The sequence below is a fragment of the Lepidochelys kempii genome, chromosome 1 (assembly GCF_965140265.1).
Source record: "Lepidochelys kempii isolate rLepKem1 chromosome 1, rLepKem1.hap2, whole genome shotgun sequence".
NCBI classification, from domain to species: Eukaryota; Metazoa; Chordata; order Testudines; family Cheloniidae; genus Lepidochelys; species Lepidochelys kempii.
Genome location: NC_133256.1, coordinates 321,208,832 through 321,227,650, shown reverse-complemented (window position 1 = coordinate 321,227,650; position 18,819 = coordinate 321,208,832). Strand labels below are relative to the sequence as shown.

At 42.6% G+C, this 18,819-nt stretch overlaps 1 protein-coding gene across 1 annotated transcript in view; it reads right to left on the bottom strand.

Annotated features, from left to right (window-relative positions):
* CELSR1 (cadherin EGF LAG seven-pass G-type receptor 1) overlaps positions 1-18,819 on the bottom strand; it is a 265,440-nt gene that overhangs the window by 46,664 nt on the left and 199,957 nt on the right. Inside the window, exons 9-14 of the mRNA XM_073328377.1 lie at positions 8,459-8,625; positions 7,502-7,687; positions 6,985-7,098; positions 6,426-6,600; positions 5,730-5,871; positions 4,631-4,751 (exon numbers count right to left, since the gene is read on the bottom strand). Of these exons, the coding sequence (XP_073184478.1) occupies positions 4,631-4,751; positions 5,730-5,871; positions 6,426-6,600; positions 6,985-7,098; positions 7,502-7,687; positions 8,459-8,625 (905 nt within the window). The remainder of the gene's footprint in view (positions 1-4,630; positions 4,752-5,729; positions 5,872-6,425; positions 6,601-6,984; positions 7,099-7,501; positions 7,688-8,458; positions 8,626-18,819) is intronic.

The window sequence follows — 18,819 nt, the reverse complement described above, 5'->3', positions numbered from 1 at the left end:
CAGAGAGGCATTGCCACTGTGTGGTGATGGAGATTCGAGAACTGCACCCATCTTGGCCATGACAGCGCCATGAGGGTAACTCTGGCTTTTTTCCTGACTCCGTTTGAGGATGGTCTTGAGAATTCAAGATAGAGGGGGGAAAGCATATTGCAGGATGCAGGGCCACAGTGTTATCAGAACATCTCCCAATGAATTGTGGCTGCATCCTCCCTTGGTGCAAAAAAGGCAACATGTAGTACTGGTTTGGCGGATGCTATGGAAGACAGAACCATTGAGCTCCCATTCATGGTCCTGATGGAAGTTCTTGCTTAGGGATTCTGAAGTTCTATTCTGGAGACCTGGTAGATAAATCGCCAAGATTTCTATCTGATGTGAAATGTACCAGTTCCTCAGTTTTAGCGATTCTACTCATAAGGACTAGGATCTTGCTCCACCTTGTTGGATTATATAAATACTTTGCTGCCCTGTTATCCAGTGTTATCTTGATGGAGTGACCCTGTATGTTGTGAAGGAAGTGCTGATACATCCAGCGGACTGCTCTCAGTTCTAGAAAGTTGATGTGAAGTGTTATCTCTTGCATGGACCACTTGCCCTGAGCTGTGACCCCTTGGAGGTGGGCCCTCCAGCTATCCATCGTGAGGGTTTTTGAGGATGGAGGGTGTGAGAATGGGATTCCCCTGCAGACTTTCAGTGGCTCCTTCTGCCATGGCAGAGAGTCCAGTACTTTCAGAGGTGCTATCAGGTGTTTGGAGAGACTATGCCTGTTTGGGGTGTACACAGTCCAAATCCACGTCTGAAAGCACCTGAGGTATGACAACGCAGGAGTCATGTGGCCCAAGAGTTTTAAGCAGGTCCTTGCAGTTGTTTGTGGGCTGTGTTGTATTGTTGCAATTAGGTTGGACATAATCCAGCCTCTCCTTGGACAGGTAGGCTTTGACACTTAGGGAACCCAGAGAGGGTTCAATGAAATCTTTCCTCTGGCCCGGAGTCAGTGTAGACCTCTTCCAATTGATACAGAGACCCAGGAACTGGCATAGGGCTAGTGCCTTCAGGGTTGCTGGCTGAACCTCTAGAGCTGACTGACCCTTGAGGAGCCAATTGTCTACAAATGGGAATACTGCAATGCCCACTGACATAAGGAATCCGCTACTGCTGAGAGGACCTTGGTAAAGACCCTTGGGGCTGTTGAGAATCTGAAGGGGAGAGCTTGGCACTGGCAATTATCTGAGCCTATTATGAAATGTAGGAAACACATTTACCACTAGAGAATTAGGGTCAGGACGGGAGAAGTATTCCATTCTATGGACTGGAATATATTTATTATCTGCCCACCTACACATGAGAGGAAAAGTGGCAGGTGTTTGCCATAAGGAATGTGTAGGCCTCTTCTAGTGGGATCTGGAGGGATTCCACCACACATTTCACTAGACTCTGGAAGGTCGTAAAGTCATCAGCATAAGAAGGTAGTGGTGGCATTACCACTTCATCCAGGGAGGAGGAGGAATTGGCTGATGGGGGTGAGCTTCTCTCAAGCTGTAGTTCTTGCTCTTCTTGTGCCTCTCCCAGTACCTTAGGGGCATACGGGACCAGAAGATGGTCAGTTGGTGCCTGTGAGTGATGCAGTTCTGGTAGATCTTGGGGTTTCTTTCTAACTCGTATCCTGTAAAACTGTTCACCCAAGTGTCTCCAGGGGGTCCAGTAAGGTGACTGAGGAGGAAGGGGATAGAGGAAATGCCCCCAAGGGTATTCATATCCCCGAGGTCCACGGCACCTGGCATGCTCCAGGTCTTTTTAGTGAAGGAACTCAGGGGAATGTGATAGTACCGTACTGAGACAGGGCCTTTTACCAAGATCTCAGAGACTGAAGTCTCCTACCCTCGGCTAAGGAGGGGGGCTCAGGCATTAGTGTCAGTACCCAGGGTTGGAAGTCTGACCAAAATACACTTTGTAGCTGATGGAGCGGTACTGGGAAGGGGGCTATAGTAGAGCTCCTTAATAGGGAAGACTCTGGTTTGTCTGAAACCAGAAGGTTGTCCAGGGAAAAGGATCTGGAAGGTGGTGGAGGGCTGTGATAGCTTATGGTCAGAGTCTGAGTTCGTACTGGAGTCAGGAACATGGGTCGGTGCCCAGGAGGAGATGGTGCATGTGGTACTGGAGAGGACAACGGAGCAGCTTCTCTAACCTTGGAGCTGTAGGAAGATGATGGTACCAGAGTGTGGGGAGAAACCCTGAGTATATCATGTGCCAAGAGGCGTCAGATGGTGCCGAGGGAGGAGCCCTCTGTACATGGAAGACTTCTCCGCACATGACTTCTTACATCAGAGGTGGGCAAACTACAGACCGCTGGCCACATCCAGCCCGCGGGACCGTCCTGCCCAGCCCTTGAGCTCCTGGCTGGGGAGGCTAGCCAGCCCCGGCCCCTCCCCTGCTGTCCCCCTTCCTCCGCAGCCTCAGCTCGCCGTGGCACCAGCACTCTGGGCGGCGGGGTTGTGAGCTCCTGCTGGGCAGTGCGGGCAGCGCGGCTGGCTCCGGACGGGTGGCGCGGCTGCTAGTTCTGCTGCTCTGAGTGGCATGGTAAGGGGGTGGGGAGGTTGAATAAGGGGCAGGGGACCCTGGGGGGACAGTCAGGGGACAGGGAGTGGTTGGATGGGGTGGAGGTTCGGGGGGTGGGGTCAGTGGACGGGAACGGGGGGGGGGGGGGTTTAGATAGGTGTGGGAGTCCCGGGGGGCCTGTCAGGGGCGGAGGTGTGGATTAGGGTTGGGGCAGCCAGGGAGCAGCCTCACTGTCTTCTCTAGACCTGCCTTTAAACCTTGAGCAGACCTTGTAATTTGATGGGATATGGGTGTCTCCAGAAGTGCCCATTACTACAAGGAAAACATCTGTGGCAGGTCTGTCAGGGCTTAAACCCCAGGGTCTTCACCATAACCTGATGTGAAAAAGCATTAAACCAAAAGTCCTGGAGAGGGAGGACCTCCTTTTGAATGCACAACTTTGATTAAATTAAATAAAAATAAGTAAATAACTAAATAAAGTGAGAATGAAAAACTCATAGTGAGAAAAGGTGGGAAGCTGTAGGCACCAAGTGCTCCCTCTTGAGCGACAGGCAGGTGAAAAGGAACCGAATGGTGGCGGGTCTGTCCCTTCCTATATGGCCTTCGTATGGGAGCATAAAGAGGTGCTCTGCACAGGTGCAGGCCCAGAGATGCTGCTTTACAGTCTCTGGTCGAGAATGTACAGGTGCTCACACATCCTGTGGTGGAGCACCCATACCGACATGCACCTGAAGAAGAAGAATTATCCTATGATTATCACTGCTCATAACAAGTATGGGAAATAGTTTCTGTTAACTTTTGTCTCTACTGTAACTGATATAGCTGATGACATTGCTTATCATCATCAGTAGTTCCTTCTAATATCCAGGAGTGCCTTTGCCTTCATTCTATTATACTTTTATCTTCATTTAAGCCCAATTGAAAAAAATGATATTTGCGATCAACCTCTTAAAGAAGGTACAATTTATACTAACAATTTATAAGGTACAATGAACTGCGTAAATAGTAGGTCACTGCATGGCAAAAAGCCACGGGATCCTGAACATGAAAGCTCTGTGTGGGGAGAGCTCCCAGTGAAGTCAATGGGAGGTCTGCATGCAGAGTACTTGCAGCATCTGACCACGGTTTGCAAAAATGAGTGTAACTTACATGCCAAAAGATGAGCTTGCTTCATCTTACACAAGTCTGTTAGTTGTTTCTTCAGCTCCACCCTCCTTCTGCCACCCTCCTTCTGCCTTATGGTGTGAAAGTTACTCTTACTCGCATACCCACAGAATATCCAGCTAGCACAGAATATACTGCTTTACTTTTACACCCCCATACTGGTGACCCAAAGCCTGGCCAATTTACACCATTACTGTTAACATTGAATTTTCTATCATGTAATCATGTAGGGCCTGATCCCCAGCTCTGCTTGGTTTACTTTCAGAACTGAGGGGTAGAGTGGAGGGCCACCTTTCTGTCTCCTGATCTTAAGGTCAAACTTTCCTCTTACATATACATGATTTCAGTAAGGCTTTTGACGCAGTGAAATGTGACATTCTCACAAGGAAACTTGGGAAATATGATCTGGATGAAATTACTACAAAGTGGGTGCGTAATTGGTTGAAAAACGAAACAGAAAGTTTCAAGTTTACATAGAGCTCTTCTTCAGGTCTAGACCAGACCAGACCTGAAGAAGAGCACTGTGTAAGCTCGAAAGCTTGTCTCTTTCACCAACACAAGTAGGTCCAATAAAATATATTACCTCATCCAACTTGTCTCTTTGAGAGTGGGGTCATATTCTGATTTTATCAAGACCTTTATAAAACAGAGGATCAGAATTTGGCCCCTTATTCTCTCTCCTTTGCTTGCAATAATATAGTTAGTAATGACAAAAAGGAAAGAAGATCTGCATTATATGGCTAAAATGAAGGACTAATATCAGAAAAAAATATGATTCCCTATGAAAAATAATTATGTTCTATATGATACAAAGCACATTTGTGCAGGAATGTATATTTTACATTGCAGTTATCCAACTAATTATGTTTTAACTTGAAGAATATTTCCACTAAACAGAAATTCTTTTGCTTACCTTACACTGACACTCTCCATTAGTCTTATTACAGTCAGGATCAAATCCTTTACTGATCTCACAATTACATGGACCACAAATGGGATTTCCCCACCAGCCTCTGGGACAAGGCAAGTCAATTCTACAAAATAAAACAAAATAGAAAGGAGGCTCTTTTAAGTTCACTTCTGAGAGGAAAAAAGTCACTGGGCCAAAATTTGCTCATAGTTACATTACTGAGAGTATAATTTACCCCAGTGCTGTTGCCACAATTCAGCACATACAATAAAAATTAGAAACAGCTTTTGTTCTGCAAGATCATTTCTCAAACTGGCATTGAGTCCAGCTCCTCTCTCTTCAGTCTCTGATAGACAACACTCCTGATTCTGTGCATCCCAATAACCTCCTCCCTGCTGCTTATTTATGGCAAGACAGGCTGCTTTCAGTGCATTCAGAGAGCAGGTTGAATTCTGTTATTCCCTGCAACTGCAGGGCTAATATTCTTATGTATTTTTATGAGTAAAATGTAAATGATGAGTGCTAAAGGATTATAACAGGAGTCTTTGTAAGTGATGCCAATTGGACTATCTGCCTTTCTGGTCCAGACAATGTGACTGGTTTTGGAAACAGCGCAACCAATATGTGTAGCTGTACAATGCAACAACAGAGAGGGTCCAGGTTGCCGTTTCCAAGAGGACTGATACGGCAGATGAAAACACACAAGCGACACACAAAAGGGGATAAACACAGTACATTACATGAGACTTTCCATTTCCCTTGGACTTCATGAATTACCCATATTGCACTCAAATGGGACAATAGATGAGAAAGTGTTTGCCTCTCCATGGCCAGCTGGCTCCTTATGAGAGGGAAGGGGTAGGATACCAAGGAACTCCTGTTCTGTAGAACTCCTAAGTTCTACAGGAACAGAGCTGAACTCTTGCTGTGCTTAGGAGCTCTGCAGGACAAGGGATCTGCCAACTTCTATTGTTATCAGCTCTCAAATGACAAGGGGAATTTTTGTTGAAACAAAAAAGGGGGGCCACTGCCTTATGCTCACGGAAGGAATAGGGGAACTGGGAAAGATCAAGACATTGAACAGTAAAAATAATCCTCTTACTTGCTCTCACAGTATTGCCCATAATAGCTTTGTCCACATTCACAGGTGTACCCATGGGATGAGCTAGGTTTACGGACACAGGTGGAGATATGCTCACATGGGTTCAGGTTACACACATCAACACAGTCTCTCCCAAAGTACCCTGGGGAGACAAGGTTATAAGATTACAGCACCCAATGTAATTTACGATTTGCATGTCTCGGAAAGACCATCTATTTTAAGCTTTTACACTAATAACACATCATGGATAATCAGTAGATTTCCCCAGAGATACTGTCAAAAAAGATCGCTTTTTACTGCGAGGGGAAAAAAAGGTAACAGGCTATACTTTACAACAGTTGGCAAAAACACTTTGGGTGCCCTTGGATCAATAGCTTCTGATTGCTTGCTCAGGTCATGTGTTACAAATAGCTCTATATTCTCTTTCTGCAAGTTCAGGAGGTGACTGAACTTAGGCAGGCACACACCTCAAAATGAAGACTGACAAGAGAAAAGTTTCAAAATGTCCCTTTGGGGCCTTGGGGTGTAAAACATAAATCTAACACTCGAAAAGTTTGTGTGAGAAATACGAGAACACAGAGAAGATGAACTTAAAAAAATTGCAAATAATATCAAAGCCCTTTGCAATATAACTAAAACCAGATACAATTCCAACGTTCTAACTGTTATGCCCAATTTTCATGCAGACTCCTTTACCTGGGTCACAGACACAGGAGTAGCTGTCCCAGTCATCAATGCAGTAGCTGTGCTGGGGACATGGACTGGAATCACACGGGTTGTCTACTTCGCAGCCTTCCTTTATATTGATCTTGATTGCCTGTTTCATGTTCAACGTAGCTACATTCGTAGAAGTCTCCCCCATTCTTACTCCCTGAGCACAGAAAAACAGTAACTTCAACTAAGAGATTCTTCCTTTAGGATATAGTGGTACATATACCGAACAATGCAACTCACTAACTTCTTTAATCTTCCAGTTTTCTATATACATGTGATCTGCTTAGTCAGGTGCCAGATTTTTTTTTTAAAAGTGTTGGACTTTGATTTAAACCAAGAAGGGAAAGAAGAAATTTCTTGAGGTCAAAAGAGACTGGATTCCTACATGAAGAAAAGGGCAATGTTTAATATTTTGGTGCTTGCATATGTTATAAGGATTTAAAAGTTATCCAGAAAACAAAACTCAGGAGGAAAAGGATAATAAATTATTTCTTTCAGGTATCTTCTCATAAATGCAAGCTACGACATATTTTATTCTTACCTGCATACAGCCATAAAAACCCTGCTGCACTGAGACTTGATCTCCAGAGATACCTCCCACAATGATGCTTTTCATTTTGAGTCCAGGGAGCTGATTTCCAATCTGCACAGTGCTCTGTTAAAGAAACAAAAGGACAGTGGATAAGGGGGTCACTGCACTATTATCCTTTCCAAGACAGAGAATGGCTTTCCTTATAGATGCACTAATCTGATAGCAATTGAAAGTAGGCTAAAATAGAAAAATTCATAATGAAATGAAGAGCTATTTATCTGATCTTAATTTCACAGGCAAAAGATAAAACTTTGGTTTTAAAAGATAAACTTATCTTTGGTCAAAAGATAAAACTCCACTTATTTCAAAGGGTTTACACTAAGTGTAAGTCACTGAAGAATCTGGACCATACACTGCTTGCAGTAGGAGCAGTATGTGGTATTTGTTTACCATCCCTTCCCCATTCCCTTCTTTTTAAAGGCCCTCTGGATGATGAAAGAAAGGCCAAGTTATGATGCTATCTCACCTGATACATCCCATAGTCCAAGGACATAACAGCCAGGTACTTGATGTCTTTGCCATCTTTAGCACTCTTTAACTCTATTAACAAATGATGCCATTCACCATCACTGACTCGTGACTGGGTCATCTTCAAACTAGCAACCTGGTTCAGGCCATTGTAAACTTCAAATTGCACATAGTTGTTCAAGATCTGCAGGAAACAAATATCATCTCTATTTATTGCTGCAATACTGACTTATTCTCAGATGAAGCTCACAGTGGACCACCAGTATGAGTGCAGGCAAACAATACTTCTTACAGGAACGAGCTGTAACCTGGGAAAAACTTGTAAGTGGTAACATCTCCCAACACAATTTAGGGAATTCTGCTTCTAACCCACAAAGAAAGAGAAGGAGAAGAAGAAGAAGAAGAAAATGACAAAGACAAAAATGAAGAAGAAGAAAAAAAATGACATGGAGTCTGAATTAGAAACACAAGTCAAATCTTTGTGTTAGGACAGAATTCAGCACATCTTGGATAGTGAGGGTAAGCCACCTTTCTCAATAACTGAATTTAGCACTAGAAGTGCTTATATTCAATTTCAATCTATACTTCTGGTTTCTGCCTTATTCAGGGAAAGAGTAAATACAATGGGCAGGTGAACACAGCGGACATCATTGGTTGACTACTACCTCTGTCTACATGTATTTCATGATAGGTAGAACAGAGTTCTTCCATTTTATGTTAACGTATACTTATACTTCCCAAGCTTTTGCATTTTATAGAAATGCATCTTGTTACACAAAGCTTTTGAACTGTAAAGTGAACAAGGGGAACAAGGTGATGACATCTACAGTATTTGATTTTACATATGTTACTTTTAGCTACATGCATGAAGATACATATTTAGTTTAGCCCTGTCAGTTGATATTTGGGGAAATTTTCTGAATTCTGTTCCAGATTAAGAATGCCACACACTTACCTGAATGTTGATCTTGGATGAAGTTCCTGCATTAGCTTGCATTAACATGCCATTAACTTTCCGGGTCCTGAACATGAGTCCAATGTACCATGGTACAGAGATAGTAATATCAAGGTCACTCCAGACAATAATGCTCTCACCACTGAAACGCTGGGGAGAAGGCATTACTGTAAATCAAGAGACAAGAGATAAAAAAAAAAAATTCAATCTTTTAACACAAGGACTTAGAGCAAAAACAATACAATTTGCCATGGGTTTTTCATCTGCAATTTTTTTTCATAAATGGTCCCTATTCACTACTTATGTAAGAAGGAAATATAAAACACTGAAGCCAACGGGGGTTGCTCCTGCTTATGTCAGGGCTAAATTTGGCCACACTTCTATATAGCGAGCAACCGATCAATTACCATAGATACTACAATTGTCCTGATAATAATTATATCATTTGCCAACAGTTACCACATATCATGGCTATTACACTTATTTCCTGTTTTAAATCCAGAAAAGAGACTGTAGTATCTCAGAAAACATTATCTGGTAATTGTTGTCTTCATAATGGTGACCACCTGATTTTGCCTACAATAAAAAATGAAGTCCTAAAATCATAATACAAATAGGTTTGGGCTATTCTTGCATAATGATTTCTCTATATCTGATGAAAATTAAGTTCTATTGTTTGTTTTATTTTAGTCTAATGTGTTACTGTGTTTATGTATACCATTGCTAATGATATGGAATCCAAAACCAAATTACAATACTGTAAGTGTGTTTTGTCCCATAGTCAAGAGTCGAGAACTGCTAAAAATGTGTTGCTGTTTTGAACAGGGGCCATAAAAATTAGAGAAAGTGACGGAGATAGAGAATCATGCTGTCTGTTAAATAACCTTTTTTTTTGTCTCAATTGAAGGGCTCAGCTCAAGATTGAAAGCAGATCTTCATTAACATCTTATACTAAACAGGGTCTTTTCTTCTTTTCTATGATGTGTTAACAAACTCCTTTTATAAAAGAAGTGTGTTATAAAACCATAAAAATATTGTCATAATATCTGCATGAGATTTCATTAGTATAAATACCTTACTAACATGAAAAGTACCTCAGGTAAATTTTGTAGGATACCACAATGGCAAGAAACAACATAGTATTATGGACTTTATTAGCAGTTCATGCCTCATTTTATTGTTATTAAGTCAGTACATTTTCTTATGAAATCACCAGTAGCTCCATATTTTTGCCAGTTGCCTCAGGTATATAGAAAATAACTGAAGACATCTCTACTAAAGCTAAATAAAAACCTCTGGGTGCTACTATGTTACAGAGAGAGATGTTTCAGGAGAGAGAAATTAAATAAAAAACAGTTATTTATTTGTACTGTAACTGTTGTTGTTGGAGGTGTGATGCAGGTGTGTATTCCACATAGGTGTGCGCACGCCCAGTGCACTGGAGCTAGAGAATGTTGCTTAGCAGTACCTGTAGCAGCGGCACTCGTACCCCATGGCCATATACCCTACCCTGGCTATATGGGGTGGCACTGCCCATCTCCTACGTTCCTTCGCACCAAACCTCAAGAACATAGACTCCAGTGTAGAGGGGATGGATGGTAGCTTGTGGAATGCATTTCTGCATCACATCTCAAAGAACAATCATTACCATACAGGTAAGTAACTATTTTTTTCTTCTTTGAGTAGATGCAGCTGTGTATTCCATGTAGGTGACTCACAAGCAGTACTTGCAGGTGGGGCTCAAAGTCTATTTAAACAAGGATTGCAGGACTGCCTTCCCACAGTTTGCATCTGCTCTGGATGCAGAGGTAATGGCATAATGGTTCGTAAACGTACGTACAGATGACCAAGTGGCAGCCCTGAAAATGTCCAATACTGGAATGCCACTTAAAAACACCATCAAAGTAGCTCGCACTCTCGTAGAATGAGCTCACACCCTTTGAGGGGGCATGGTCAGACTACTTTGTATGCTATCTTGATACAGGAAGTTATCCACCTAGAGATCATTTGCTAAAAGAGACTGTCAGTCCCTTCATTTGGTCTGCATATGACACAAACAGATGAGGCGAAGTGGGAAAAGGTTAAGTCCTGTCCAGGTAAAAGGCTAGACATTGCCTGACAGCCAACGTTTGGAGATGTCCCACAGTATTCTTGTCAGCAAGTTAAGGAAGTATGGGCTGGATGAATGCACTATAAGGTGGGTAGAAAGCTGGCTAGATTGTCGGGCTCAACGGGTAGTGATCAATGGCTCCATGTCTAGTTGGCAGCCGGTGTCAAGTGGAGTGCCCCAAGGGTCGGTCCTGGGGCCGGTTTTATTCAATATCTTCATAAATGATCTGGAGGATGGTGTAGATTGCACTCTCAGCAAATTTGCAGATGATACTAAACTGGGAGGAGTGGTAGATACGCTGGAGGGGAGGGATAGGATACAGAAGGACCTAGACAAATTGGAGGATTGGGCCAAAAGAAATCTGATGAGGTTCAATAAGGATACATGCAGGGTCCTGCACTTAGGATGGAAGAATCCAATGCACTGCTACAGACTAGGGTCCGAATGGCTAGGCAGCAGTTCTGTGGAAAAGGACCTACGGGTGACAGTGGATGAGAAGCTGGATATGAGTCAGCAGTGTGCCCTTGTTGCCAAGAAGGCCAATGGCATTTTGGGATGTATAAGTAGGGGCATAGCGAGCAGATCGAGGGACGTGATCGTTCCCCTCTATTCGACATTGGTGAGGCCTCATCTGGAATACTGTGTCCAGTTTTGGGCCCCACACTACAAGAAGGATGTGGATAAATTGGAGAGAGTCCAGCGAAGGGCAACAAAAATGATTAGGGGTCTAGAACACATGAGTTATGAGGAGAGGCTGAGGGAGCTGGGATTGTTTAGTCTGCAGAAGAGAAGAATGAGGGGGGATTTGATAGCTGCTTTCAACTACCTGAAAGGGGGTTCCAAAGAGGATGGCTCTAGACTGTTCTCAATGGTAGCAGATGACAGAATGAGGAGTAATGGTCTCAAGTTGCAGTGGGGGAGGTTTAGATTGGATATTAGGAAAAACTTTTTCACTAAGAGGGTGGTGAAACACTGGAATGCGTTACCTAGGGAAGTGGTAGAATCTCCTTCCTTAGAGGTTTTTAAGGTCAGGCTTGACAAAGCCCTGGCTGGGATGATTTAACTGGGAATTGGTCCTGCTTCGAGCAGGGGGTTGGACTAGATGACCTTCTGGGGTCCCTTCCAACCCTGATATTCTATGATTCTATGATTCTATGTTGCTCTTCGGGGGTTGAATGCGGCTTAGGAAAGAACACAGGTAAATACATCACCTGATTCAAATGAAACTAGGAGGCCACTTTAGATAAAAACTTAGGGTGTGGCCACAAGGTCACTTTGTCTTTGGAGACCTATGTGTAAGGAGCGTCTGCAATCAAAGCCTGCAGCTCATACACTCTCTCTGCCGATGTTATTGCCACTATGAATGCAGTTTTTTGACACAAAAGAGAAAAAGAAGAAAATGCCTAAAGCTCAAACGGAGACCCTATCAGAGTCGCTAGGATCGTATTAAGGTCCCACAAAAGAACTGGTTCTCTCACCGGCAGGTGGAGACGAAGGTCTCCTTTCAAGAACCTTGCTACCATGGTATTCAAAAATACTGACCTCCCATGGATGGGTGGGTGAAATGCTGAAGTCACCACCAGGTGCACCCTCAGTGAGCTACGTGCAAGACGATTACTGACAATGTAACAAATGTAAAAGTATAATTAGGCAGACCAAAAAAGCATTTGAAGATTAACTAGTGAAAGACACAAAAACTAACAGCAATTTTTTTTAAGTACATCAGAAACAGGAAACCTGCCAATCAGTGAGGCCACTGGACAATCGACGTGCTAATGGAGCACTCAAGGAAGACAAGGCTGTTGCGGAGAAGTTAAATGAATTCTTTGCATCAGTCTACACTGCAGAGGATGTGAGGGAGAGTCCCAAACTGGAGCTATTCTTTTTGGGTGACAAATCTGAGTAACTGCCCCAGATTGAGGTGGTTCTGAAACAAACTGATACATTAAACAGTAATAAGTCACCAGGACCAGATAGTATTCACCTGAATTCTGAAGGAATTCAAATATGAAATTTCAGAACTACTAACTGTGGTACATAATCCATTGCTTAAATCAACCTCTGTACAAGATGAATTGTGGACAGCTAATGTGACGCCGATATTTTTAAAAGACTCCAGAGGCAATCGTGGCAATTACAGGCTGGTAAGCCTAACTTCAGTATCGGGCAAACTGGTTGAAACTGTAGCCAAGAACAGAATGATCTGACAGATAGTTGAACCTGATATGGTGGGGAAGAGTTAACATGGCTTTTCTAAGGGAAATCATGCCTGACCAATCTATTAGAATTTTGTGAGGGTGTCAACAAACATGTGGACAAGGGTGATTCAGCGGATATCGTGTACTTGGACTTTCAGAAAGCCTTTGACAAGCCCTGGGATAATTCTGGTCAGTTTTATGGGACTTCCTCCTCAGCATCCCTGAAGCGAGTGAATGGTTCTTCCATCTCTTGGGGAAGATGGCAGCACTGGAATGCGGAGTGGCCTCATTCACCAAGTCCAAAGGTGACTGCTGACCAGATGTGAGCGTTGGTGCCAAAAAAGCCCTTATGGCCTGCTTGGGGGTGCGGCTTCAAGTGCAAGTCTCTGGCCATCTGGTTGCTTTTGGTGAACAACTTACAGATAGAATACGGCTCCCTTGTGTGCCCTCGCCTAAACACAGCAAGCACCTGCTGTGTGGGGGGTCACTATTAGGAATCGATGCTCTCCCCGCCCCATGACGGGCAGTGCTTGAACCTTGGAGCGGGTGTCACACAGGAAGTCCTAACTAAATCTAACTTAACCTTTACTAACACTATCCACGGTACAGTAGAACCTCAGAGTTACGAACACCAGAGTTATGAACTGAACGGTCAACCACACACCTCATTCGGAACCGGAAGTACACAATCAGGCAGCAGCAGAGACCAAAAGGAAAACAGAAGGCAAGTACAGTACAGTATTGTGTTAAACGTAAACTACTTTAAAAAAGGGGAAAGCAACAGTTTTCTTCTGCATAGTAAAGTTTCAAAGCTGTGTTAAGTCAATATTCAGTTATAAACCTTTGAAAGAACATAACATTTTGTTCAGGGTTATGAACATTGCAGAGTTACGAACAACCTCCATTCCCGAGAGGTTCATAATTCTGATGTTCTACTGTACTACTAACTATATAAAAACTACATACATGAAGGGAAATTCTCAGAAAAACTGAGATAGAGAACGTGAGGTGATAACCACACACAGCTCTGACTCCAGTCAGAGGCAGTGAGAAGGAACTGAGGGGAGGGTTGGGGCAGTGCTGCCTCATATAGCAAAGGGAGGGGCTACAGCCCTAAGGCGCAAGGGCCACCCTTTCGGGTCCGGCTAGGCAAATTTCTCCAGCTCCAGTGAGCTGCGCTCGCACAGTACACGGCTGCATCTACTTGAAGAACTATATACGTATCTCTTTTGGTGTTGAAGTGGTAAACAAAGCAGGCAGTACAAGGGTGGTAATTTGCCCCAGTGTATCTCGGATTACTTGATTCTAATTAACAGATTAAGCGCAAAGGAAATGGCTCTGAGGCAACAGGAAACCTTTAACGAATTTCAAATCTTCCAGAGCCAGGTTGGCGAGTTGTCTGAATTACCCAGCCTTTAGGCAGCGAGTATGCTCTTGTGCAACTAATAAAATATCTGCCATAGCAGCACAGAAGTGAATGCTCCAGTGTTAGGAAGAAGCCCCTAGCATTGCCCCAGTCTCTAATCTTGAGCAAATATTCTTACGCAGTGAACCACTGGGCACAGCCTTCAGTGAAAAGCACCTCATTGTCAGAGTTATGTCCTGCAGTTAGGTCCCCATCCTGCAACACTCATGTACATGTAACTCCCACTGAAGTAGATGGGAATTTTGTGTGTGCAGAGATTGCAAGATCAGGCCCTTAAAACAGCTGCTCTACAGTACATACCGGTAGATGACAGAGGTACACGTTCACCTCAAGGGATATTAGAACCCGTAAGGCTTAAGCTGCTGCTTGCAATTTGAAACACAGCCCTCTAATTAGTCATGCCTCTTTTCTAACTCCTAAGTTTTCCCATGCTCTACAGCAAGATGTTGTTGCCAGCTCACCACAAGCAGACAGGGAAGGAAATGGACAACAGTATTCATCCGATGAAGTGAGCTGTAGCTCACGAAAGCTTATGCTCAAATAAATTTGTAAGTCTCTAAGGTGCCACAAGTACTCCTTTTATTTTTGCGGATACAGATTAACACGGTTGCTACTCTGAAAAGAATTCATAGTGTAACGTCCCCATTTTGAATTCTCCTCTCTAAATAATCAGTACTCCACAGTTCAATACTGTTGTATACATTTGACTTGATTCACTCTTGACATATAGTTTCACCCCCTCAGAGCTCCTCTCCCCTAAAGGTCTCATCAATGGAGAGCAGCTTTAAAGTGCAGTCAGAACTCCACAGGAGCCCAGCCAGTGGAGGGAAAAATTGAACTCTGAGAAACACAGGTCTGCAATCAGAACCTCATGTATTCCACAGCTGTGGCATTTGCCACAGAATCCACTCTTTGCCTATCCTTTGCTGCAGAACTGTGCTCCAAAATCTAAACTTTCATTTTTAAAATAAATTTTATGTTTCTAGCTCTCGTTTGCAAGATAACCTTGGCAATATGAACTGAGTGTAAATGATGCAGCGATGTCTACCTGATCCTGCAGACAGCCTGAAACAATAGTTCTGAGGGCTCATCCATTCATCTGATGGAGGAGCGAATACTGTACCCTAAACATGATTATTTAAATGCCAACATTGCTTACATTTTCACTGCTCATCATTTTTGCAGAAACATCCAGAAACATTGTTTTCTCAACCTCAAACTGCTTCCCACACCACCCTGTGTTCCAAAAGCTCCGATGTCCCCTATCCAGCATCCCCCTGACTTCTGTAACATAGCTGTGTGTGGTCAATATTATAATCTCTGGCAATCTGAAAATGTGGGGAATGTAAACAACATTTGGGCTACTTTTATGCTTCCTTTATTCTTTTTCATAATTAACTTGTTAAAATATCTCCGTTTTTTAATTTAAATGAAGCTATCACCAAATGTCCTGTCTGCCTCACCAGAGGGCCACAGGATCAAGGGACCCTGCTACAGAACTTAATTCCAGCTTGCTGTGGAGGACATGGGGCCTTGTCTACAGATGACAAATGTAAACATACTGGTTTGTTGTTGGGTTTGCTAATGCTCCATTTAGATTTCCACACACCCAAGCTGCTAGATGAAGGTTTCTTCTTCCATTTATGCTTTGTCTTCCTCTAACCCCAAGGGGACTCCTAGCTATTGGTCTAATGAATTATTACTTGTGTTATGGTAGTGTCCAATTGTGCTAGACACTGGATAAACACACAGGATGACATTGTAAGGATAAGGCCTTTTCCTGTAGCCATATGGTAAGGTCTGAGGCCTTTGTCTGCAGCCATATTAGGAGAACAGCAGCCATGAGCTAAGAAGCAGGAAGTCACATCCTCACATTCCATCTAAATTACATTTTGTAAAGCCATGTTGTATTTTGTCCCAATTACCATTGACCTCAATGTCCTTAACTACTTTCTCCTTCAAAATTTTTTTTAAGACCTTGCATACTACAGATGTCAAACTAACAGGCCTGTAGTTACCCGGATCGCCCTTTTTTTACCTTCCTTAAAAATAGGAACTATGTTAGCAATTCTCCAGTCATATGGTACAACCCCTAACTTTACAGTTTAATTAAAAATTCTTGCTAATGGGCTTGCAATTTCATGTGCCAGTTCCTTTAATATTCTTGGATGAAGATTATCCGGGCCCCCCGATTTAGTCCCATTAAGATGTTTGAGTTTGGCTTCTACCTCGGATGTGGTAATATCTACCTCCATATATCCTCATTCCCATTTGTCGTCCTACCATTAACCCTAAGCTCCTCATTAGCCTTATTAAAGACTAATTTCCTTAATTTTTTAAAGTTAGCCTTTTTGAAATCAAAAACCCTAGTCACAGATCTGTTTTTGTTTATCCTTCCATTTAGTTTGAACTGAATTAGCTCATGATCGCTCGAACCAAGATTGTCCCCTACAACCATTTCTTCTATGAGGTCTTCACTGCTCACCAAAACCAAATCTAAAATGGCATCCCCTCTTGTTGGTTCAGCAACTACTTGGTGAAGGAATCCATCAGCTATCGTATCCAGGAAAATCTGAGCCCTATTATTATTACTAGCACTTGTTCTCCAGTCTATATCTGGGAAGTTAAAGTCTCCCATGATCACAAAATTCCCATTAGTATTTACTTCTTTAAAAACATTAAAGAGGTCTCTATCCATATCCAAATCGGATCCCGGTGGTCTATAGCACACCCCAAGCAATATCCCAGGGGAGGCTCTAGTAACTTTCTTCCCCAATGTGATTTTTGTCCAGACAGACTCCGTCTTATCCATTCCATCACTTACTTCTTTACAGTCTACCTCATCATTGATATACAATGCTACTCCACCACCTTTGCCTTTATTTCTGTCTTTCCTAAACAGCACATACCCTTCAATACCATATTCCAGTCATGACGACTATTCCACCATGTTTCTGTTACCCCTAGAATATCTGGTTTCACTTCCGGCACTAGTAGCTCTAGTTCCTCCATTTTGTTACCTAGGCTCCTCGCATTGGTGTACAAACATCTTAATTTTTGCTGTTTCGCTTTGCTTACATTCTTTACCCGATTGGGCACAGACATTCTACTGCCAATATTACCTATTAGATTGGTATGTACACTGCCCTTCCGCCTTATGTCCATTCTCCTATCCACGGCTGTATCCTTTCTTACTTCATTTTCTTTCCTCTCAAAGAGAAAATCTGGCGTGGAGATTACTTGTACATCTCCCAACCATCTCCCCTGAATTCCTAGTTTAAAGCTCTCTGATGATCTGATACTTTTTTTCTTGGTATAATAGGTCAAGGAAATATGAATTTGATACAACTCTTGATCTTTCTACCCAAAACCAGGAGAAAGAGAGAAGAGAATCAGGCCCCTTGACTTCAATGGAATTATTCCACCTTTACACCAGTATGAATGATATCAGAATTAGGCCCTGCCATTTTAGCCAATCATCCAACCCTGCAGTTTCAGCACAATTAATCTCACTGGAGAGATTAACCAGTCAGGTGCTATATAACACATGATGGAAACCAGCAAATGGTTGACAAAGCTACCTGTCATCAGGCAACATCACAAATGAGGTCTTTCTTTTTGAGGAACCATCATCCAATAATCACTCTAGCATCTATTTCCTGCTAGCGGAAAGGAAGAGTGTGCCTAATTTTCTTTGGCAACACCAGAATAAGGAAACCGCCTGCTCAAACTGCAAAGAAGTATGAGTCAGATTACACCAGTGTACATCTGGAATAATTCCATTCACTTCAATGGAGTCACTCCAGATTTACACTAGAGCAGGTGAGGCTAGAATCTGAACTTTTATTTCTTAAAAAGCAACCTAAATCTAGGGGATTTTCCCCTTAGAATGGGAGCATCACTACAAATTAGCAACCTGTACTAACCCAGGCTAGCTGCTATTCCCATTTAGACTGTGGGTCTGGGGCTGTAATGCCAATGCTGCTGTGCCTGAACCTCAGCCTCCAGCTATGGTTTTCCTAATGAGGAACCTCCCTTACTTCCCCAGGAAAGGAACTGGGTCCAAATTTTTCACTCCCTTATAAAGCACACCTGTTGCTCCTTTCCTATATTTTATTAACAAGTTTTACATATCTATACACAGTGTTTTCAGTCATAAGTATAGCCCAATAAAATATAAAGTGTTCTTATTAAGGAGGTTTCAGAGTAGCAGGCATGTTAGTCTGTATCCATAAAAAGAAAAGGAATAAATTTGTTAGTCTCTAAGGTGCCACAAGTACTCCTTTTCTTATTAAGGAGGGATTGCCTTCCGCTGAAGGAAGTAATAATTAAGTCCATGTTCATTTTGGGCATGATCCAAAGCCCACTAAAGTCAAAGGGAGTCTTTCCATTAATTTCAATGTGCTTTGGATCAGATGATTTTATTTTAAGCAAATTACGAATAGTGCCAAGCTTTGTAGAACTAATTCACTAATGTTAGTAAATAGATAATAGGAAAAGATAAAAGCTGTTACTGTTTATCCCAATAGGATTTCTGATTGATATTTTCCTGTTTTTTGAACCAAAAGTCAGCAACCATCCTTAATATATAGATGAGCACACACAGTTATTTCAAATATATAATGGA